This window comes from Miscanthus floridulus, chromosome 3 (genome assembly GCF_019320115.1).
Source record: "Miscanthus floridulus cultivar M001 chromosome 3, ASM1932011v1, whole genome shotgun sequence".
NCBI classification, from domain to species: domain Eukaryota; kingdom Viridiplantae; phylum Streptophyta; class Magnoliopsida; order Poales; family Poaceae; genus Miscanthus; species Miscanthus floridulus.
Genome location: NC_089582.1, coordinates 8451800 through 8476948, shown reverse-complemented (window position 1 = coordinate 8476948; position 25149 = coordinate 8451800). Strand labels below are relative to the sequence as shown.

At 48.4% G+C, this 25149-nt stretch overlaps 2 protein-coding genes, 1 non-coding gene and 1 pseudogene across 3 annotated transcripts; 1 reads left to right on the top strand and 3 right to left on the bottom strand.

The window, feature by feature from the left end:
• LOC136543097 (uncharacterized) lies at positions 1-1313 on the bottom strand. Its single transcript, XM_066535650.1, has 2 exons — positions 1127-1313; positions 1-611 (listed from the first exon to the last, which is right to left on the bottom strand). Exons 1-2 carry the CDS (start codon positions 1311-1313, stop codon positions 1-3), a joined length of 798 nt encoding a protein of 265 aa, XP_066391747.1.
• LOC136543096 (uncharacterized) lies at positions 1312-20189 on the top strand (annotated as a pseudogene).
• LOC136547651 (U5 spliceosomal RNA) lies at positions 5241-5360 on the bottom strand. The gene has a single exon (XR_010781615.1). It is a non-coding gene; the product is annotated as a U5 spliceosomal RNA (small nuclear RNA).
• Positions 20190-21399: 1210 nt separating the features above from the next.
• LOC136543095 (heat shock 70 kDa protein BIP2-like) lies at positions 21400-22408 on the bottom strand. Its single transcript, XM_066535649.1, has 2 exons — positions 22338-22408; positions 21400-22213 (listed from the first exon to the last, which is right to left on the bottom strand). Exons 1-2 carry the CDS (start codon positions 22406-22408, stop codon positions 21400-21402), a joined length of 885 nt encoding a protein of 294 aa, XP_066391746.1.
• Positions 22409-25149: the final 2741 nt, after the last annotated feature.

The following is a 25149-nucleotide window of genomic DNA, read 5'->3' as shown; positions in this document are numbered from 1 at the left end:
CTAGCAGGCATCTGGTTGAAATCCAAACATTTGGAGATCAAACACAACCCTGAAGGTTCTTGTGGCCTTGTTCCCTAGAATCTGGACGCCATTCACGCCAGCACCTCTTGGCTGAATCGGCAGGCAGAGGAGGCGGCCGTCCGAGTCGATGAACCGTTGGTCGAACACATTCTCTAGCGGCAGCTTCAGGCCTGTCTCCGCCGTGAACTTCATCTCCACCGTCGGCAGGTCGCTCCAGTCGACCATATCACCCGGCACCCAGAAGCAGAGCGTGTTCTCCTCGTCCTGCAGCTGGTGGCGAGCCCGACCATAGCCCTTGGCCGCCATGGCCGCCGTCACCGCCTTGTCGAGAGCATCGAAGACCGGGGCCAAAAGGAAGGTGATAGGAGTCCCAGAGTCGACGATCATCATCTGCATCGTGTAGACAGACGGGTCGACGTCCAGCTGCTGCCCGAAGACCATCATGTCAAGCTGCTGGAGCGAGTAGACAAATCGTCTACGGTCGTCGCCGGCGTACCCAAAGATGAGGTTGGTGAACTCTAGCTTGGCGTCGTCGTCGTCATCCCGGGCGTACGGGCCGATGGAGAGGAATCCCTCCGCGCCATGGCTTCCTGGGAAGCAGTAGGAGAAGGCATTGTAATTGTAACTGTAACCACCACCAACCTACCGCTGGGCTTGGATTGGTGACCACGCGATGCTGGACCGAGGGCGCCCGAGCAGCCGCTCGCCGAGGAGGTCTGTTCGAGGGCGGGAGGCCCTCCAGCATGCCTCAGAAGACTGGGAACGCCGTCGGTCGCGCTCTCCGATCGCCCGTACTCGGCCGGTAAGCCGTGACCCTATGCTTGACTTCTTCAGGAGCTCTGACGACGACTGGGCGACCCGGACAGCCACCCTCTCCCAGGAGGACGACCCAATGATCCACGAGTTCGGCTGCGGCAGGGCGCTGGCCGCCGATCGAGTCGCTGCGCTACTCCCCCGACAGCGACGGCGACGGCCAAGGCAATCGGCCCCGTTCGCCAGAGTACAGGCCCGTCAGCAGCCTATGGGCTGGTGCGTCGTCGGCCCACCCAGCGAGGTCGCAGGATGATGAGATTGTCTTCGGGCCAGGAGTCCAGCTCGAAGGCACCAGCAAGAGGCCCGAATACCTGGTGGCCGACCAGGTTACTCGGATGGATATTGATGGGGTGGCCCAGGCAACCAACTTGGGCCGGGGCTCTGGAGATGTTTCTGATGTAGAAGACCCAGGCGTCCAGGGGGTGGTACGGCTCTGGAGGCGGAGGCAGCGAAGGAGGCCCTGGCGAGCCAAGATGCATGGTGATGACTACGCTGCCTTCAACGCCGGTATGTTCAAGGCCATCCCAGCCTCGATTCTGCAGAGGCCGGACCAGCCTGCCCTGCCCCGATCAGCAGCCGCGGCAAGAGGAATATTGCGGCGCCCAGCCGTTGGCGGCCCAGGCATCCCCGGTCCCGGTTGCTGAGCGTGCCCAGCGCAGAGCTCATGCGCGAGCTCGCCTTCATCAACAGCATGTTGGCGGCTCCAGATGCAGCGGTCACAGCCTACATCGACCTGTATGGGCAGGACTTCCCAGATAATGCGGTGAATGCCGTCCGAGCGGCAACGCGTCTGGGGAACAAGGAGCTCTCCAAGGCGCTTGCGGCCATCGCAGCTGAGTCCGGTGTGGCAGAGATGGATGTTGCTTAGACTGCTGGACGCTGACAGATCAGTAGCGGTTCCCTTTGAACCATGTATCTTAGGCTAGAGTCAGCGCCGGCCGGTCTTCTACCGGTTCAGTTAGGTCCTGTGGTCTGTGTTGTTCGTCTTTGGGGCTGGAGGTTTGTGTTTGGGTGGCTTGTTCCCAGATGGCTGCTGCACTGGGAAACCGTGGGATGTGGCTGGATGGCATGTGTACTCAACGCTTTGCTGGCCAGATGTTCTTCTGCTTGCTCCCTGCTGTTTGGTTTGCTGGCATGTGTATTGTGCTTGTTGTTCTCTGATTGTTTGCAATGAGTGACATCCGACTGCTTAACTGGAACGTTCGTGGCCTCAACTGTGCCGCGCGAAGAGAAACAGCCAAAATTATGATTCAGCAGGCTGGACCAAGTATCATTTGTATACAGGAGACTAAGCTGGACAGCGTGGATAGGTTTTTGGCCTTGGAGTTCTTGGGCCAAACCTGCACTACCGGAGACTGTGTAGTTACCGAGTGCCCAGAAAATTACGAGTGTCAAAAGTCGGGACACTCGGAAAACATTTATTACCGAGTGCCAACACTCGGAAAACATAAACACCCGGTAGTAGACCTCTTTACCGAGTCCGAACACTCGGTAGAACTACAATTTTACCGAAGGGGCGCACTCGGTAAAAAGAGACACTCGGTATTGAGCTGCCACGTCTCCTAGTATACCAACCGTGCGCCAAACGGCGTCACGGCATGACATGTTTGCCGAGTGTAGAAGTATTTGCACTCGGTAATAATAAAGTTTTACCGAGTGTAAGTTCACAACACTCGGTAAACACTATCTTTTACCGAGTGTACTGGCGCAACACTCGGTAAAATTCAACCAAATTTCTTGTTTTTCCCTTCATTCTTTTTCCTCTATCCACATATGATATTTAGTACTCCATTCCAAAATATGGTGTTTATTTCGATTTATTTACTATATTTCACAAAATTTTCATTCTTTATGATAATTAGATACATATCGTGTAAATTTAATTGTAATAATGAAAATCGAACTCGATAAATCACGAGATTGGAAGAATTAACATTGAAGCATACATCTATATTATAGAAAAATTTTCATAACGTTTCGGAAGTATTTTTACATTCGTCGCTGCCGAACCGGTACATCTCCCAAAGAGACACTAAACATTCACAATGACGAATAGGATTTCTATTAAGAGTGAAATTCAACATTATGATTTGAACTTAGAATTTTTTAGATAGTAAATAGATGACATGAAATAGTTCGTGTGAAAGTTTGGTGAATTTTAGGATTAAATTGGCATTTTTTCTTTTTTGTTTTGCATGAAATAATGGATACAGTTACCGAGTGTGACCTGAAACACTCGGTAAAGGTTCCACGGCCCACTTCTACCGGCTGCCATGCTTCTGTTTACCGAGTGCCGTAGATCTGGGCACTCGGTAAACATGTACCAGGCCCACATGTCACTGGGCTGCGGTGCTTCTGTTTACCGAGTGCCGTAGATCTGGGCACTCGGTAAACATGTACCAGGCCGCCAGACTCTGACTCGCCTCGCCCTCCACCCGAGACTCCGACTCGCCCTCCACCCGAGACTCCCGCGACTCGCCCTCCACCCGAGACTCCAACTCGCCTCACGCGCCGCCGCCGTCCACCCGCGACTCGCCTTGCCATCTCCCACCTGGCCCTCCACCCGCGACTCGCCTCACGCGCCGCCGCCGTCCACCCGCAACTCGCCTCACGCGCCGCCGCCGTCCACCCGCGACTCACCTTGCCATCTCCCACCTGGCCCTCCACCCGCGACTCGCCTCATGCGCCGCCGCCGTCCACCCGCAACTCGCCTCACGCGCCGTCCCGTGACTCGCCTCACGCCTCGCCTCCAGCTTCATCCACGGACGTCGCCCGCCCACCCGCCCGCCGTCAGCCGGACGCCTGGCCGCCCCCGCGTCATCCGCAGGCCGGGAAGAAGGCCGTCCGCCCCAGCGATCATCAGGTCAGTTCAGTTCCAAGACTCCATCTTCTACCTCCTGTCATTGCCAGCAGCCCACGAGGCCGCAGCCGCGCCGGGCAGCATCCACGCTAGCGGCAGGCTGGGGCTGGGGCACGCAAGCCTGCGATGGACAGAGGAGATGAGAGCGCGAGGTAGAGCCCGTTACGGATAGTTCCACTCGCTAATTGATCTTCAAACGATTTACAGTTCATGATCTGCCCTTTATTTTCTATGATGATTCCATTCTCGGTTGTCTCCGTGTTAATGTCTATATTTGAATTAACTTTAACCAAGTGTTACATATACAAATGGAAAAAAAAGAGGGGCAGAAATTCATTTCATGCTTGCATTTTGTTAGCAGGGAAAAGAAGGGCAGATCAGCGGGGTGCTGCAAGAAGCTTACACGCCGTTGACGGGGCAGCAGTAGGTGCTCGGTGACGACGGTGCTGCCGCGAACGAGCGGGCCAGCTGGGAGCGGTGGGTGCCGCAGATGCTTTAGGCGGCAGACATTGCTCCTCCTGTCTGGTGAGCTTCACTGGGAAGAGAGTGGTGTTCCTCATCAAGCAGCTCAAGTCCGGCATACTCGTGTCTGGTGAGCATTGCTCCTCCTCGTGGGGCGTTTTAATTTATGTCCTATATACACTTCCATGGTTTGTATCTTTTTAATGAAATAGAGCTGAGAGTGCCAAATATGTCAGGGTATGGCTAACAGATATGATTTCATATATGGATCGTGTAACTTCTGAAAGATTGGGCTTGTTTCAGCTGACCTTGCACTCAGTTTGTGATCAAATATGATTTCAGTTTCAGCAGAAATCTGCACTTTCAATACCATACATACATTAGGGCTTTAATAGTATGAGTGACAATTTTGCATATCAACAAAAATTTCGCAATGCCATAATGTTTTGGACTTCTCACTGTCTGTTCGGTTCGTTCTGTGTGAACTGTGAGAGGTATGATTATGAAGAACTTAGGATGGCTGTAAACAGTTTCATCTGTAGGACTGTAACCCAAAAATTTATATTGTGTTAGAATTCAATTTATGTTACCATTGTTGTGTAGTTGGGGTTTGGCAGGTTTGATCTAGGGGCAGCGTAAGTGCATAGAGTGTGAAATGATGTGGTCAATTCTGAAATAACTGCATGAAGTGGGGGAGTCTGTTGAGAGGACTTTTGAGGCGTTGAGCTTTAGGAAAGGGAGGAGACCACAAAACTAGTTTTATAAACCAGAAAAACAACTGAAATATGGTTTGGTTCACATGATCACTTCCTTCTTGCCAAATGCACATTGTTCAGCGTAGGGTATAATCATATATTAAAATCAAGAAAAAATAACTCACAGAAACTTCCATGAATTGCACAATAGGAGATATACTCTTATTTTTTCTTTCAGAAATATGTAAATTCTGTTTGAGCTTCAGATCATAAATGTTGTATTAATGAATTAGCTACAATCTAAAAATAGATTAGATGTACCCCACAAAACTAGTATTGAATTGTTGGGCTCCTCAAGAACAACCCAACTTTGCATTGAATTGTTGGGCTCCTCCTCACAGAGAGGAAGAACCCTCCAAAAATAGGCATATGCTGCTTGGTGCAGCGGGCACACGCTATTCTTTAGTAAAAGGCGAAAGAATAGTTCGCTTTGTGCCCACTGGGCACGGCCAGCTTTGCTGATCTGAATTATATGGTTGAGACACGCTACAAAACCTGCTGATGCTCTACCTCAATCTTCGATAAATCTTGCTAGTGATGGTTGTGGCTACAAAAAAATTGGTTCCATGTATTCCTCCATCTACAAGTGACATAGCGGCCTTTCAACCTTAGGTAAAATCTCATCATCCAATCTAGCAAACATCTTCTATGTGAATCGACCAAGAACATGAATGTCTCTTTATCATCTCATATGGTTTTTCTCTAGCACTACTACTCTATTGCTCTAAACTGCAATATCGTCTATATGTTAGGATGGATGACCGTCAGTGGATGTACATGGGCTATCAGAAGAGGGGTCAATACACAAATGAATGGATTGAGAAGGCCAATGATTTCATGACGAAGGCATTTGCAAACGGACGGCGACATGCCTGGTGTCCCTGTAGGAAGTGTAAGAACAAGGCAATGAAAACATATGAGGAGATGAGTAAAGATCTTGTCAACAATGGATTTGTAGAGAACTATACCCGGTGGACCATGCATGGTGAACGCCATCGTGCGAGAGAAGAGGTCGTGAGACAATGGATCGAGGAGTTTGATTCTGAAGCCGGGGTGGCAGAAATGTTAAATGACCATGACATGGCTTTCGATGAAGGAAGTGCAGAGCAGGAGCCAGAGCAAACTGCAAAGGCGTTTTACGCCATGTTGGATGCGGCACAACAACCCCTTCACGGGCGCACCAATGTTTCTAAACTGGATGCCATTGCACGTCTAATGGCTGTGAAGTCCCAGTTTAGCTGGAGTAGAGAATCCTTCGATCAACTGTTGACAGTAGTTGGCACCCTACTTCCGGATGATCACGTTCTGCCAAAGAACACATATGAGTCAAATAAAATCCTTCGTGCACTCAAGATGTCGTACGAGCAGATACATGCTTGTCCGAACGGATGAATCTTATTCAGGGGAGAACATGCTGACGATAAGTACTGTCCGAAGTGTAAGGCATCTAGGTACATTGAGTTAGAATCTGGTGATGGTCGGAAGACGCAAACAAAAGTCGGCGCAAAGATCCTGAGGTACCTTCCTTTCATACCGAGGATCCAACGGCTTTTCATGAGCGAGGAATCCGCAAAACAGATGACGTGGCACAAAACTGGACGCCGATACACTGACAAGATGATACATCCGTCCGATGGTGAATCATGGAAAAGCTTCGATCGGAAGCATACCGACAAAGCTGATGAGGCTCGTAATGTACGCATTGCACTGGCAACTGATGGGTTCAATCCTTATGGAATGGGTTCTTCACCATACACATGTTGGCCCATATTCGTCATCCCTCTCAACCTCCCACCTGGCGTCGCCTTTCAACGGCAAAATATTTTCTTGTCACTTATAATTCCAGGACACCCGGGGGCTAATATGAGTGTGTACATGGAGCCTTTGATAGACGATTTGGTCCGTGCATGGGACGAAGGGGTAGTGACATACGACCGATTCACAAAGACAAACTTCAGAATGCATATTTGGTACCATTATTCCATGCATGACTTCCTGGCTTATGGGTTATTTTGTGGCTGGTGTGTTCACACGAAGATGCCATGCCCGATATGCAAGTCAGCTGTGGAGTTCTTTCGGTTGGAGAAGGGGGGCAAGTTTTCTTCGTTTGACAAACATCGACAATTCCTCCCTCTTGACCACCCATTCAGGAGAGACAAGAACTTTCGAAAAGGTGTCACAGTGGAAGACTCTGCACCGGAAATGATGACAGGTGCCCAGGTTCTTGAGATGTTAGATGGTCTTGTGGTCGACAATGAAAAGGGGGGCTTCGTGGGATATGGAAAAGAGCATGCCTGGACACACAAGTCGTGCTTGTGGAAGCTTCCTTACTTTAAGGACCTCCTTCTTCCACATAACATTGATGTAATGCACACTGAAAAGAATTTCGCCGAGGCGGTCCTTCACACAATCATGGACTGGGAAAAGTCAAAGGACAATGTCAAGGCTAGATTGGATCAAGCAACGCTGTGCGATAGACCAAAGCTAAACATGTTGCCTCCCTTACGCGGGAAGTCATGGAAGAAGCCTAAGGCCGACTTCGTCCTAACGAGGGCCCAAAAGAAAGAAGTTCTTCAATGGTTCCAATCGTTGATGTTCCCTGACGGGTATGCAGCGAATTGGAGGAGGGGTGTGAACTTAAGTACCATGCGAATCACAGGGCTGAAGAGTCATGATTACCACATATGGATTGAGCGCCTTCTTCCGGTGATGGTTCGTGGCTATTTCCCTGATCACATCTGGCGAGTGATGGCAGAGTTGAGCATGTTCTTCCGCAAGCTATGTGCTAAGGAGATATCTCGGACCGAGATTGAAGAAATGGAAAGAATGGCCCCGGTGTTGCTCTGCAAGTTGGAGAAGATCTTTCCCCCCAGCTTCTTCAATCCGATGCAACATTTGCTCTTGCACCTACCATATGAGGCAAAAATGGGGGGCCCTGTGCATGCCCGTTGGTGCTATCCAATTGAGCAATGCCTAAAGGTTCTTAGAACAAAATGCAAAAATAAATGCAAAATTGAAGCTTCCTGTGCAGAGGCATCCATTGTGGAGGAGGTGTCATACTTCACAACAAGATACTATGCCGACAACCTTCCTAACGTGCATAATCCACCCCCTCGTTACAATGCTGCCGACAATCAGTCGACCCTCAGCCTTTTCCGAGGGCAACTCGGAAGTGCAAGTGAACCTACCTTGAAGATGTTGAGCCTAGAAGAGTGGCGCTCTATCCAGCTGTATGTGTTGCGGAACCTTGAAGAGGTTGGCCCGTACATTGCGTAAGTTTTACACAAACTTGTTTCTTTTCTTGTCAGTATTTCGCATGCACCCATCCAACCCTCTTGTTAACGGCCGTTACAGCAAATTTGTTCTCCTCTACCATCGTCCATCACGGAGGGAACCCACCGAAGCGGAAGTTGAAACCCTTCTAAGACATGGCGCGGGAGAATGAAATCCCACTTTTATTTGTTGGTTCAAGGAGGAGGTAGTGTTCAATTTCATTTGTTGTTTGTACTTAACTCTCAACTTGACAAATATATAACGAATCATCCTACTTGAACTAGCAGGCCAAAACTGACGTGTCTATGAGTGCCGAGTTGAGGCAAGTTGCCAATGGATTTGAATTTAGGGTCAAGTCATTCTCTGTGTACGATGTCAATGGATATCGCTTTCACACAACTCGGCATGAGCAGCGTCGGCCGAATCGAAGAACCACAAATACCGGTGTTTTCACGCCAGGCACAGATGGGTTGGACTACTATGGAATAATTGAAGAAATATACAAACTCAAGTTTCCTGGTTGTGTACCTCTTCATCCTGTCATATTCAAATGCCATTGGTTTGATCCCAAAGAAGTGATAAAGACCCCTGAGCTTGGGTTAGTCGAAGTTCTAAAGTCATCCGTCTTGTTAGGAGACGACGTGTACATTGTGGCCCAACAGGCCACGCAAGTTTATTATCTCTCATACCCGTGCCAAACCAAAGACCGTCTTAAGGCGTATGATGTTGTGTACAAGGTATCGCCGCATGGTAAAGTACCCGTCCCAAACGATGATGATTATAACATCGATGCAAACACATATGATGGAGAGTTCTTTCAAGAAGAAGGATTAGAAGGGAGTTTTGAGATTGTCTTAGATGTAGATCTCACAATGGAAGTAGACAATGATACGATCATTGTTGACGGGGATGATGGAGAGGAGGTTCACAACGCGAAGGACTTGTTATTACTTGAGCAACACCATTCAGGCAGTGTCGCTAGTGATGAGACTTTGAGAGACGATCATAATTACGTCGACAATAGCGATGATGAGATTTTTGGCCCACCTATCGATGATCTTGATGATTATTTCTAGTACATGTAAGATCTGTAGTACTTATGGCAATTTTATACATGTATGATACATTTACTTATTTTGCATCTCTTTTATATATGTATGATATATTTACTTATTTTGCATCTCTTTTATACATGTATGATACATTTACTTATTTTGCATCTCTTTTATACATGTATGATACATTTACTTTTGTATATGCGTACTGATAGTTTATTCCTTTTGTTGCAGGTGATTGATGGTGGGCGGTGGAATCAGGAAGCTTAGGTCGGTTATGACCTTACTGGCTGGTGGCGAGGGGTCCAGCCAGGGTGGAGGAGGAGGGTGTGCACAGACTGAGGGTGGAGGGCGTGCCCAGGGAGGAGGAGGAGGACGATGACGAGGGCGTGCCCAGGGAGGTGGAGCCTAGGATGGAGGAGGAGCCCAGGGTGGAGGAGGAGGACGGCGACGACGAGGGCGTCGAGAGCCGACACCTCCTCCACAGGACGACGACCACGAGTTCGTAGCGGCCACGGAGGAGGATGAGGAGGAGGAGGAGACCAGGGAGGAGATAGCGGAGGTGGTGGAGGAGGCACGGAGGGAGGATGCTTCCGAGCGGGTTGAGCGCGAGGAGGATGCCGACTTGGTGGCAGAGGAAAATGGGGTGCCTACGGTTTGGATGCGAGGGTCGTCGCGCCTCCCAGACTTACCCATACAGAGACGGCCAGTGATTCGACCATCCGAAACTAAGTAAGTAATTTTTGCATGTTAACACTAATTCACAGGTTTTTAAGTTATAACAGAAACTAATATTCAATCTCAATAACTTTGTGCAGGGATTGGGAAATGGTGATCCCAGGGAGTCACTCTCGCCGAGTAAACGGGATCCTGGGTCTTCTGTGCAGGGCAAACTACCCCGGGATGGTGAGGATCGATGGTGTTGTGCAGCCCGCCATGAAGTGGTCCCACTGGCACGCCGCCAGCGATCAGACTGATCGAGCTGGCAGGTGTTATAACAGCAAGGCCGACCGGGTGATGAAAGAGCTGTGGGTACGTGTTCATCGCACTATGCTGATAATAACATCACATTAATTGTATATTACTGACTGTATTTGCTTGTAGGATTACTACACCTTGGCGGAGGGAGTACGTAGGGAGGACGCGGATGACGTGGTGAACAGAGTCTGTGTTCACCGAGTGCAGGACCTCTTCTACGAGACAAAGCTCCTGTGCAGAAGAATTTACCATGCCCGCAGAGGAAACAGAGTCACCAGAGCGCAGGCAGTGCACCTGCCCCTAACTAAGGAGCAATACTTGACGGTAAACATGAGATTACATCGTCTGTGATTAATTGCACTGAAATTGATTTATGATTTGTCATGTGCTCGTGTACGTGCAGGTGCCTCCTGCTTGGTGTGCGGGGATGGACAACTGCTGGGAGGCCATTGTGGACACGTGGTTGAGTGAGGAGTACGAGCAATATCACGCCGTACGCTCACGTTGCCATGCGATGATGCAGGGTTCCTCGCACAAACAAGGGCCCACTACCCTCAAGGAATATGCAGCCAGATATGTACGCGGATTTCATTTCGTTGTTGCTACGCTAACTTCTGAATGCATAATATCTTATTGTTGTGCTTCTTCCTGCAGACGCGGTTCCACCCCGGCCAGGAGTGCGCCTCGTTCAAGGCATATGCCTTGGCACACAAGGGCAAGGCAAAGGACCCCGACCTCGTCTACAACCCGGAGGACCCGCCCGAGGCATACAGTAACCTGAGCGTGCACAGTCGCCTCAGCGAGTACACGGCGATGGCGAGAGAGATCCATGGGCCAGAATTTGATCCAAGCACCGCTGACCTCGAGGGTGACATCGTCATGAGGTTGGGACCAGGTAAGCCACACGGGAGGTACTATATGGGCAACAGCACCATAGACACGGCCAACACTCAGACACTCGCCCAGATTAGAGCCCGGAGCACGAGTTCGAGCCCGGCCATACGCCCACGCTCACAGCCCCAGGTGGTAGCACTCCAGGTTAGTTCTGTTGCATTCGTTGTCCATTCATTTTCTACCCGTTCTTTATTTGCATTCTAACTATGTGATAAATAATTGTAGGCCCAGATTGAAGCCCTGCAGGAGTCACAGCAGGCCTCACAGAGCCAGTTTCAGGCCCTCCAGCTATCGCACCAGGCCGAGTTGGCACAGGAGAGGGCGCGAGTGCAGGCCCAGCTTGAGGCCTTCCAGCAGTCGCAGAAGGCCTGGTACGAGTACATGGCCAGCTTTTCTCAGAGCATGGGCCAGCCTCCACCGCCTCCGCCGCCACCGATGATACCGTTGGTGCCTCCACCTCCGCGCGACGGCACTCCTGTGAGTCACTCTTCATCTTGAAAGGCTTTTTCAGTTCAGATTGTGCTACAGTCAACACTATCATGTTAGAACCTAGAAGAGAGTAGGATACATACATGTATAAGTTAGATTATTAGTAATATTGTTCAGACCTTGAAAGGCATCATGTTAGGTTCTACATGAGTACATAGGTGTTTGCCCAATTCATGTTCAGTCTACTCGACCATGTGTGACGATATCTTGCACATAGAGGAGACCTAAACAACAACTAACTTGATATGTGTTATCTATTATATGCCTATATATTGATGTCACTGTTAACTGGTCTTTCGAAGGAATATTTGAATTTGGCATACTACCTTATGATTAATTGACAAATATGTTTATTTTCTTTTGCTCCCTCATTCCAGGGACCTTCTACAGCTGGATCGAACAACGATCAAGACTTGGACTTGTCTCCGTTTCTCGGTAGGGCTCCGACCATGTGACAGGACCATGTTTCACTTGTTTGTATGTTGAACTTAGAAGTGGGTTGAACTTTGTGGACTTTGGACATGTTGATGGTGTTTGTGGACTTTGCATTGTGCTTGTGACATTTGTTGTAGCTATATGTTGGTTATAATGAGTGGATGTGACATTTGTGGACATATATGTGATATATATTGTCTATCTGTTGGTAACTGTGATATTCTGTTATAATTGTTGTTAATTGTGGCTGGATATGCACTGAAACAAACAAAAAAAAAATACTGTGGACAAGTTTTACCGAGTGTTACACTCGGTAATGGTCATGTTTACCGAGTGTTACACTCGGTAAAACAGAGAACAGAACCAAATTGGTTCTGATTCTGTTAATTTTGCCGAGTGGTGCCATTTTTTACCGAGTGCCACGACCCCACTCGGATATATGTGCCATTTTTTACCGAGTGGAACACTCGGTTAACGAGTTACATGTTTACCGAGTGTTACTGGTACACTCGGTAAACTATATTAGGGAAAAATATTTGCGGAATTGTTTTAATCATGAAAATGGTTATCTGTTTACCGAGTGCTATGTCTAACACTCGGTAAACGACGCCGTTAACGGCGAGCTTGGGGACTGACGACCGTCACGTCGTAGTTGTTTACCGAGTGCCGGCGTAGCACTCGGTAAGATTTATTCTCCGAGTGCCCCGTTAGTTGACACTCGGTAAACTAACTTTACCGAGTCGTTGTTTACCGAGTCATGTTTACCGAGTGTGGCACTCGGTAAACAATTTACCGAGTGTTTCTCCATATTTGCCGAGTGTTTATCACACTCGGTAATTAATCAGTATCCCGTAGTGCTGTATATATGTGCTATGAGTACTTGGCAGCCGACTCTACCCGCGGTGGCATCTTGGTGGCATGGAACCATGACTTGGTGCACGCTGAGGCATCAAACAGACAGAGATTCACCCTGTCCTTGAAGCTGACAATGAGGCTTTCCAATGTCTCGTTCCTACTCACCTCAGTATATGGTCCAACAGATGACAGCCTGACGACTATGTTCCTGGATGAACTAATTGGCTGTCAGCCGACTGCAGGCACGGCAATGGCTGTGTCTAGGGGATTTTAATTCGATCTACGAAGCAAGAGACAAAAACAACAGCAACATCAACCGCGCGCAGGCTCATGGGTCGTTTCCACCGGGCTCTAGATGCCAGCGAATTATTGGAGCTGAGGCTACAAAATAGGCGCTACACCTGACCTGGAGCAACGGCCGAGCCTGCCCAACTCTCGTCCATCTCGACAGGGTGTTCTATAATAAGGAGTGTGGGATGTCATCTTCCCAACAGTGACCTTGCAAGCACTGTCCAGCTCCCTCTCCGATCACTCTCCCCTTTTTCTCGGCAGTCACCAACATGCGCCGAGGGTGACCACCTTCAGACTTGAGCAGTTCTGGACACGAGTGCCGACTTTCCTTGATACTGTTAATGCTGCCTGGAATAGCTCGGTCAGAGGAACATCCCCTATGATGGATGATCTTCTACAACCGCTTATCCACCACAGCCTCCTGGAGCAAGACGCTTTTTAGCGAAGCCCGGACACAGCTACTGATGGCAAATGACATTATCCTGAGGCTGGACATTGCTCAGGAGTCGAGAACCTTGACCTCACAAGAGCTGGCACTACGTACACAAGGAAAAGGAACTCAAAACCAGAGTGTTGGGATGGGCTGCCATTGGGCGCTCTCGTAGGCGGCAGAGCTCGCGCCTCTTACAAATAAAAGAGGGCGATGCGTGCACAAAAAATTTTCACCAGAAAGCCAACAGCCGCAGGCAAAGAAACCTTATTGCCTACCTCAAACAGGACAACGGAAGTATTGTATGGAATCATTCTGAGAAGGAAAATATTCTGTGCCAATATTTCGCAGAGATACTTGGAAGCACAACACAGAGAACATGCTCCTTAGATTGGGACCGGCTTCAGCTCAGACGGGTGCATGAGGACCTGCCATTCACAGAAGATGAAATCAAAAACACAATTCGGGAAATGCCGGGAGAGAAGGCGCCCAGTCCAGACGGCTTCACAGGGACATTCTACAAGGTCTGCTGGCATATTATTAAGGAGGGTCTCATGGCAGCCATCCAGTGCTTCTACCAGCTTCGTGCCGGGCCGTTAGAGCATTTGAATGGAGCGTACATTGTCCTCATCCCGAAGACCGAGGTAGCCGAGCAAGCAGCGGACTTCAGGCCGATCAGTCTAATCAACTCGTTTGCAAAGCTGATTACCAAGACATTGCCCATTCGGTTATCAGGACAAATTGGTCAGCTTATTTCGAGTTCGCAGAGTGCTTTCGTCAAAGGCCGGGCCGCTGCATCCAAGATAATTTCATGTACGTTCGGAATTTGGCTCGAGCATACAATAGAACGAAGACGCCGGCTCTTCTTTTCAAGCTCGATATCTCCAAGGCTTTTGATACAGTCTCATATGGGAGTATGTCCTCGAACTTCTTGAGCATAGAGGCTTCAGCCATAGGTGGAAAGACTGGTTAAGCATTCTTTTCAGAAGCGCACACTCCTCTGTGCTACTGAATGGCGTCCCGGGAGAAAGGATAAATCATGCAAGGGGCCTTCGTCAGGGCGACCCGTTATCGCCGTACCTGTTTATCCTTGCGATTGACAGCTTGCAAAGGATTCTAAACATTAAACATTGCTACAGAAGATGGTGTCCTCAGTTCTCTGCGTGGGAGGTATGCTAAGCTTCGACTATCTCTGTACGCTGACGATGTTGTCATCTTCCTCAACCCGGTACAAGGAGAGCTTTTTTTAATTTTAACATTTTTTAAAAACTAATTTTAAATCTAACATTATCTGTTTTTTTAACTAACACTTTTGGCCGCGTATATTGCCCTGGCGCGGCCAAATGCCATATATGGTGGCGTGGCAGAGGGCTGCCGTGACGACGACCGGATTCGTGATCGTTGACGTGGCAGGGCTCTGTCGCGCCACCGATCTTGGCGCGGTAGGGCCAAATAAATATCGCGAGCGAGCCCGCCTGCCCGCGCCGCCCGCCGCCGCGCAGTGCCCGTGTGCCCGCGCCCGCACCCGCACGTGCCCGCGCCTGCCCGCCCACTCCCCAAACAGCGGCCGCACCACGAACGCCGGCGCGTCAAGGCTGCCCGCTCCTAAGGTACCTCCCTCTCGATTTCAAGTTATTTTTTATTATTATTGATTTAGAATAACTAGTGATTTAGGATACTTAGTAATTTAGGATAGTTAGGGTTTCATGATTATTATTGATTTATGATAGTTAGTGATTTAGGATAGTTAGTAATTTAGGATAGTTAGGTTAGTGAATTTGTTTGTGATTTACGTAGGTAGTTTTTGGGTTTGAGGTTGTGTGTTCTAGTATAGTTAGGATTTTGGGTTTAGGGATTGATTAGATATTTATTATTTAGTTTCTAATTAGTTATTTAGTTAGGAATTTTTGGTATAGATACTAGTTTACAAATGTCGGTACTTACTAGTGCGTGATACGTCGATTTTGATGACTTCATAAAGTTTCGTCAAATGCTTATATTCCTAATGAAGTTGTTTATGTTACTAGTGCGTGATATGTCTGTTAATGTTATTTTGAATATATACATGTGCTTTCATATTATGTTCGTATTACATAACAAGTAGTTCAAATTTTGCAATGCTACGTAATGTTAATTTGAATTTTGTTAATTTAAATACTCTAACGCTTTATTTATCAATTTATAACAGGATGGTCCATCCCACGCAGCACCCATTATACCACATTCTTGAGGTGGAGTACGACAACTAGCACCGAGCACATATCTTGAATGACAATGACGCAGAGGTGGCCTTACCTACTTTGAGACCCCGCACGCACACCAGGGCCCACCAGTGAGACGAGCGTTATGCGTCGTACATATGGTGTGCTGGCTTGCTCGAGCTTGTCCGTGTTGTCAACCACGGTCTTTCACCCCTTGACCCAGCACTACTTACTACATCGATAGACAGTTGCGAGTGCATTCTTTGTACGTAAACTTTCTTGTAACAAATTTGAGGCAACTAATAGTTGTTCTATTCTTATAACAGGTGGAGGCCTGAGACCCACACGTTCCACCTACCTTGTGGCGAGATGACCATGTAGGACGTGAAGGCTATTTTTTGCCTTCGGTTGGGGGCACTTCCAGTGACAGGGATAGTTGACAACGATCACTGGAGGGAGCTGGTGGCTCAGTTTACTGGCTTTCTTCTACCAGACGACGAGGCTTCCAAGAAAAATAAGTGAGAAATTCCTGCAGCCATCGGGTCTCATTTTCTTTGGTCAATTTCAGAAAAACTTTCGGTGTTTCGCTCGAGTGTGGCTCTGGCACTTTCTTGGTGCTTTTCTCTTCCTAGACGCCTCGGGCAACACCATCAGCTGGATCTTCCTTGACATACTACGCCAGCCGTGGGAGAACATAGCGACGTACAGCTGGGGCAGCGCAATCCTAGTATGGACGTATCGACAGCTATGCGTTGCCTGTCGTCGCACCTCAGGGTATGCGAACCTTGGGGGTTGCTCGTACCTACTCCAGGTTTGGTGTTGGGAACGATGGCCCATTGGGAGGCCCCTTAATACTGGTTTACCGGTAAGTACTTCGGTTCATTATATTCTTCGATATGGTTACATATGATGAGTTTATTAATGGCTAATTTATTATCGTGTTCAATGCAGCAATGAAACGGGCAGGATACACTCTCTACAACTATGTTTATCTGGACGGAATCATAGTTAGTTAGAGAGAATGCGAGACGCAAGTTCAGGGAGTACACGGACGGTCTCGATTTCCTGACACGACACCAGGTTACGCTCTCTTTACTATCATACCTGTGTCTTATTCGATCTACACTATATCACAGCCTAACTCAATTATGAAATGTTCAGGTGCATTGATGTCCTTGGGATGCTCCGGAGCGCCAGTACTATCTCAGTCCTATCACTAGGGACGAGTCAGAGGAGTATCGCTGCAACGTCCCTCTTATTTTCTTCCACGTGATCAAGATTCACTTGCCTATCAGGGTCTGCAGACCGTTTGGAAGAATGACAGGCTGTCCACCACCGCTTTACTCCACCAACCAAGGATTGCACGGGTGCGTTATCGATTAATAACAAAGCTACAATTCAGAGGTGTGTGTGGTACAACTAACATCGTTTTGTTGCAGGTATGACCGCAGGAAGAGGTACAAGACAAAGGATTGGCGCGTGACACACAACGCGCACATCCACTTGTGGGAAACTAGAGAATGGCAGCTGGTCCATGCGGGTCCTCCACACGACTAGCACACCTTCGACGAGTACCTGCGCTGGCTTCACAGGTCTATGAGGACACATATCAAGCCCCCGTACACTGAGGAGGCGATTGACGAGGACTCGGAGGAAGATGTGATCGAAGGTGTACGATGTTGCCACTAGAGAGGACACACAGCTACAGAGAGCCCTGCTACAAAGATACGTGGTAAGATACTTGAATGGTACAATTTGTTAGTCATTTGGTATTAAGTGTATATACTAAAACTGTTCAACCGCATTTCTGTACTCAGGCGACACAATTGTCGAGGCTGTCTAACGAAGTAGCGTTCTAGCTTCACGAGTCTAGAGGGCAGGGGCCAGGCGTCCTCAAGGCTTTTGTGGACGTAAACATAAACTAGTCCATTCCGAAAATATTTCTTTAGTGTATATGCGTTTGGGAAATGCACTAACTTTAACGTCTATTTATGCAGAAGGTGAAGAAAAGCTGTAGGAAGCTAGCTCAAAAGCTGAGCTGCATGGACACTCCTTATGAGGAACCGCCACTCCTGGCGCGGTCAGATGACACGTCTTTAGCCTCTTTGAGGACACCAGCCGACTCTTCTCAGCCAGTGACAGGTGCCACTTCCGCGGTGCATACACCACCACATCATAGCGATGAGAAGGACCCTGCAACCGAGGACGACGATGACGACGACGACAACCCCCGGGCTTTCGCAAAGAGCACGACCATTGGGACGATTGGCCGCAAGACGAGATCAGCATGTCTCAGCTAGGTGGTTCCCCGCTGGTACCCAAGGAGCCTCATAGGTACTAATAAAGTTAGTTTCTTTAAATACGTAGGCTACATGAACTAACGATCATAAAGAATTCTAAGTAATCGTGCATATCATATACTTGCAGGGTACGAGTCGTACGCACCGGCGACGCGACCACACCGATGTTGGCTACACTCCCAATGTGTTGCCAGCAAATCCGAAGAGACAGAGGCGTCCGAGGGATCCTTACACTCCTGGGTCTTAGTTTGTTAGGTCGAATTATTATTGGCGTCCGAAACTTGCAGACTTAGTTGGTTATGCTATGTCGAACTTATGTTAAACCAATGAAAATGTTATGTGGCAGCTTGTCAACTTACGCACAAACTTCATTTATTTGCTTCATATTCGTTTCAATGCGTCGCAGCATCACTGCATGCGAGATTAAGTAGCAACTAGTTCGGAAACCGGCAGTCCCGGGGTATCTCGACGCCGGTGGCCGGCGTCTTGCGCGAGGGGTCGAGGAAGTCGGGGTCCATGGTCGCGCCGCCGCCGATCCTACAATATGGGGCCAAAAAGCCAAATAAATAAGTTCCCTTAAAAAATATTCGTTTCAATCCGATCCAATTTTTCGTAATCGAATAGTTAACATGGTGGTTAACCGTATTATGAAAGATAGAAAAAATCATTGGCTTATCAAATTCTCTATTCGGCCGTGAAAAAAATTCAACAAAAGACAGAAACAAATCCACTATTGATTTTATGTCAAGCAATACTTAGAATAACTCTCACTATCGGCGCGATGCGTTCCAATTAAACCGTCCAGGTACCGCCGGGAGGGCAGCGGGCGCGGCGACCAGGCGGGCTTGCTGCTCGGGCAGGCGGGACTGGCCGCGGGGTTTTATTCGGCTTTGCCGCGTCTTGGATCAGGGCGCGGCAGACCCTGCCACGTCAACGGTCCGCGAATCCGGTCGCCGCCACGTCAGCCCTCTGCCGCGCCACCATGCATGGCGCGGCACAGGTATTTGGTCGCGCCAGGGCAATAGGCGCGTCTAAAAGTGTTAGATTAAAAAAACAGACAGAGTTAGATTTAAAATTAGTTTTGTTAAAATTAAAAAAAATCGAGGTCACGGCACTTTTTTAGTATACTGGAGATGCCAGTGGCCTAAAGCTAAATCTTGCAAAATGTCTGGTTGCTCCTATCAGATGCCTGGGACTGGACCTGGACCGAATCCTGACATCTTTTGCAGGCCAGAGGGTATCCTTCCCAATGAAATATTTGGGACTACCCCTCACTTTGGGTCGGCTGAAATTGGTGCACGTCCAAAATACCATCGACAAAACGAGGGCGAAGCTTGCAGGATGGCAAGGACGGCTTCTAAATGCAGCTGGACGACGCGAGCTGGTACGTTCAGTTCTCAGCGCCATCCCAACTTACCTCTTGACTGCGCTCCAGGTGCCAAAACAGCTCACAGATGACATTGACAAAGCACGCCGCCGCTTCTTATGGGCGGGCGATAGCGAAATCTCAGGTGGCAAGTGCAAGGTAGCATGGCCTCTAGTAGCTAAGCCAGTTGAATTTGGAGGTTTGGGCATCCTAGATCTTGAGAGGTTCAGCAGAGCACTTCGCCTGCGTTGGCTCTGGTACTCCTGGACAGAACCGCAGAGGGCGTGGTCGGGGACGACACTACCGATTGACAAGGTCGACGCCGCCCTTTTTGCAGCAGCCACAAGATCACAGTCCACAATGGGCGCAAGGCAACGTTTTGGCACTCAAGTTGGGCGCATGGTAGTCCGCTGTCCGCCCGGCCGTTTCCCGCTGCTATACGGCCATAGCAGAAGAAGGAACAGGACCGTTCATGAAGTTCTTCAGCATGGAGCTTGGATTCAGGATATCGCATACAACCTGAACAACGACCTTCTCGCGGAATTCTTCCGACTATGGGATGTGCTACAGTCCATGAGACTAAATTTGAACACCCCAGAGGACGATCAAATTTGCTGGGAACTGGATAGCTCCGGAAAATACACTGCTAAATCTACTTACAGTATCCAATTCAGTGACAACATATTTTCCAACTTCCCCAATGCACAATGACTTCAGCTGGCCATGCCTCACAATGACATTTTCATCTGGTATAAACTTCTCTAGGCCGGCCTACACATTCGTTTTTCCACAATTCCACTGGCAGGACCTTCCTATGCATATAATGATATAAATAAATGGTGCTTTCAACATACTCCATTGTTTTGCTCCGTTTGTTGCAGTGGACAGACTTCGCGTCACTTCTTTTCTTGCATCCCTAGAACCTATAATGACATGTCTAACGTATCTTTAGCACAAATGTTAGTCCTAGATTTATATTGTTATCAGAATCACCAAACTAAAAGATATGATCTTATGTACATTATTGTTACAGCTTTAAAAGAGGCTTATGGGGTGAGGGGGCATGGCACTACCAACAGCAACTTAGGGCGCAACAAGCAATGTCCAACGCTTGAGAATTCAGGTTGGGTGGCTACACTTGTGTATAAATTATAAAATTATAAATATTTGTATGTTAAGTCCTTGTATAATGTATGGCATTTATATTCAAATGTTAGTGGGTCGAATATTTCTGATTAAATTGTTGAATATCGAATATGTGACAAATAATGGTTAACTCGTATTTGTATTTGGTATTTGGCTTGTTTGACAATAATTAATTAACTTGAACAAAAATTTATTCATGTAAAATAGAAGTTTGTACATTTAGAATAATAAATCATATAAACTTAATTGTGGAACAAAAGTGCATACCCCTAGAGTGATTAACAACAATTATTCAACTGGAACTAATATCCAGGTGCAACAAAATTTTATACAGGAGAAACAAAGCATTTGCACAATAAAAATAATGAAATTCATAGAAATTTTTAAAATTACAAAAGTAAATAATATTATAAAAAATACCTTTTAGGAGCAAAATTTTGCACAGGAGAAACAAAACATTTGCACATTAAAATTACGTTTTAAGAATGGAACAAATCAATAAACATATCGTGTGGAACAAATAGAGGAATCTAAACACACAATTGTGGATTGTGCTAAACATATACTATAAGTCGGATAAACATAGGCCAAAATAAAAGGCACACATCTACATTTTGACAGCGTTAGTCAACTCATCAGCTGCTACACAAGGTGTCTCGTCGTTTGCTGTACTCTGCAGCTCCATTGGTGACCAATTCATCTGGTTTTAGCCTTGTATGGAGCACGGCCTTCGTCCCACCAAAGTAGTCCCTGATGAGTTCCCTAACCTTTGGGATCACGGTGCTTCCACCAATAAGAAGGACCTCATCAATGGTCTCCACTTCAGCCGTGACACCACCCTATCCACCATCTCTACAACTTTGAGGAACAGGTCCTTGTTCAGTTCCTCAAACTCAGCACGCGTCAGCAGCTCCGACAAATCCACGCCGTCGACAAGCGATTCGACAGTCACTTGCGCATGATCCTGGTGGCTCAACGTCTTCTTGGCACGCTCACACGCCGTCCTCAGCTTCTCGAGAGCAGCGCTGTCGTCGGCAATGTCCTTCCCATGCTTGTCCCTGACAAGTAGGACGAAGTGGTCCACGATCCTCCGGTCGAAGTCCTGTCCTCCAAAGAAAGGCTCATACTGCGAGCTCAACGCTTCATAAACGCCGTCCACGAACGTCAGGACGCTCGCCTCGGCCGTGCCGCCGCCGACGTGCAGCACGGCAACGTTGCCCTCATCGTTCAGGTTCCTGCTGACTCCGTAGGCGACGACGGCCGCGACAGGCTCGCTGAGCGCCACCCTCACGGCCTTGAAGCCGGCAAGCCTGCCGGCGTACACTGCCGCGGACCTGGACGCGTCGTCGGAGAACTGCAGCGGGAGGGTGAGGATGGCGGCCTCCACCCGGTGGCCAAGGTACGCCTCCGCCATCTCCTTAAGCTTGGCCAGAACCGCGGCCGTGAGCTGCTCGACGCCGACGTTCGTGGCTGCGCCGTCGTTGGTCGTCTTCACCTCGACGTGAAGCTGCACGTTCTCCTCGACGACCTTGTATGGCTGATTGTCTTTGACACCCTGAGCAAATTCCCGCTCGAAAACGCGACTGAATCTGCATGAATATAATCTCGTTCGTTATCATTCTCTGGAGATTAGGAAATAAGTATTCTTTCAAAAAAAGATTAGGAAATAAGTAGCTAAGATGGTTAATTACCTTTTTTTTTAAACATAATTACCTTTTGCCGAGGAGGCGCTTAAAGCTGGAGACAGCGGCCCCTGGTCGAAATGTCAACGGGGAATTCCCCATCGGGGGTTACTGCCCCGTCTCTGTCCCCGCGGGGGCAAATTTTCCCGTCCCCGTCCTCATGAAGGCTCATGGGGAGCACTTCTTCCCCATCCCCGTCCCCTCTCGGGGATTTAATCCCCACGGGGATCCCCATCCCCGCAACACGTGAAGCACGCTCGCCGCCGCCGCCACCATGGACGCCATCGACGAGCACCTCACCAAGCATGCCATAGGTCTGCCGCGCTGGCCGAAGCCACCCTCGCCGTCGAGCTTGCCGGATTGAGGAAGAGGGAGAGCAAGACGGCAGAGGCGAGCTCGGCAGCTGAGGCTCGCCGGATTCGGAAGAGGAAGAGGAAGAGCAAGACGGAAGAGGCCGCGCTCGCCGAAGCCGCCGACGGCAGAGGCGAGCTCGAGGCAGAGGGAGAGCAAGATGCGGGGCGCCCATGCCGTCACCGCCGCCCACCGCTCTCCTCCCCCGTTCTCCCTCAGCTCTGCTCCTCCCCGTGGACGCAGGTCGTAGCGCCGCCGCACGGTCGGCCGAGCCGAGGCCGCTGCCGACGGCGCCCCGCGTCTTGCTCTCCACCTCGCCCCACGCACTTGCTCTGCCCTCTTCCTCTCCTCCATTATCTCTCTCTCCTACGCCCTCTTCTTCCTCGCCTGGGTCGCCGCAGAAGCCGACGCCCTGCGCCCTCCACTCCCTCCGTCTCTCATCTACGGGTTTAGAGCGATGCGTGCAGGATTGAGGACGGGAGCGTGCGAGAGCGAGAGAGCGGCGGCTGCGGCTAGAGGACGGGAGTGACCGGATGGGGAATTGAGGAATTAGGGTTGGATGGCGCGTTATATACCTCCGCGACTTATTAGGCCTTTACATGGGCTGGCAAGCTGCCTGCTGCATGCTTCACTGCTTCGTGGGGCGGGTTGGCGGGGATAGGGGTCGGGGACCAGGCAACCATCCCCGTCCCCCATCTCCGACGGGGACAACATTCCTACCAAATCCTTCCCTGTGGGGATTAATTCTCCTCCATCCCCATCCCCTAATGGAATAATTCACCATGGGGAATCGGGGATCGGTCCTGTTGGCGTCTTTAGCCTTGGGGTTGACGGCGGCGTGGTTCATGGCGTCCTCGTCAACAAGGATGGCACCGTCGTCAGCGAAGACGACCCAGGAGGGGATGCAGTGGTGGAATATGGTTCGGGTCGTCTCGCCGCTCTCGTAGCCGGCGACACAGGAGTTAGTGTTGCCCGGGCCGTTGGCGACGACTCACCCTTCACGCACATAATTTCTAGGTTCCTAATCATCATATAGCAACATGAACATGAATGGAGCTAGTTTTTTTTTCATGGAATAATTTCTGTCAATTCAAGGGCCTATTTGGTTGGGTCAAATATCCACAGCCCACTAGCAAGCCTCTTTCGTTCTCCCAATTGGGCCAAGGCCGAGCTAACCGCACCTCCCATCTCCATTGACCATGCCATCTTGGCAAAAGCCACACATCCGTCCTTCTCCCGTAAGCAGCCGCCGACATGCTTCCATCAGATAAATCTCCATGACTTTTCTTTTTTTTCAAAAAAAAAATATTTCTGCAACTTTCTATGTCTAGAAAGTTATAAAGTTATATCTATAACTTTTGTTGATAACAATTTTGTGCGACAAAACTTATAACGCCACAACTTCTTCTCATAACTTTTTCAATATAGTTTCTACTTGACCTTTGTGGCCTATTTTTTTATAATTGTTAGTGGACAAACTTATCATGACAATTTCTTAAAATAAATTTTCTAGCTATACTTTTACTCCCTCCGTCCTAAAATAAATGTCATTGTCACTTTCAAGAAGTCAAACACTTTTCACTTTGACCAAATATATACAATAAATTATTAATATTTATGGTATATAATAAATATCGTTAGATTAATATATTTTTGATAATAAACTTATTCGGAGATAAAAATATTGTAATATTTCTATAAATCTAGTCAAACTTAAGAAAGTTTTTTTTTTAGAATTACACAGTACAACGGATACGTTCACAACGCACGCACACTCACCCTATGAACATATGCACGCAAACCCTATCTCTACGAGCTTCTTCGAAGATTGGGCCGACAAATCCTCGAGATTGACGAAGTCACCACATACACCTCGCTGTCGACGGGAACGTCGCCTACCACTGAAAGCACAACGTCGTTAAATCCTGAAATATTCGCTACCACAGGGAGTCGAACCCTAGTTTGACCTACACGAAACCCAAAAAGACACTTATTTTAGGACAGAGGGAGTATATAATAAATTTTAAAAATAACATAACTTATCCACATAACTTTTTTTTTGGTGTTCAACATCTTTCAAAATTTATACACAACTTATCCAGCACAGTTTTTTACATAATTTGTTGTGGATAAATGGGCATGCTCGGAAGCCCTCATAAGCCGCATATGTTGTGGCTGTTGATGCAGCTGCTGTTGCAGCTGCCTCTCACAGGCTACTGTGTAAGCAGCAGCAGCAGCAGCAGCAATAGCTGCAGCGAACAAGCTGAATAACTTCTCAACCGAAAGAATTTGTTCATAGTATAAAGTAGAAAAATGGCTATGTTAATATAAAAACTAAAAAAAGGAAAAAGAACTAGATAAAAAATGAAAGGGGAAAAAGAGTGAGAAACAGAACGGACTTGTCGAATCAGATACCAAGGTCATGCTGAAAGTTGTTAAGATAAGTTGTCTATAAAATTTTGTCAAAATATAATAAAAAATTTATGTTTAGA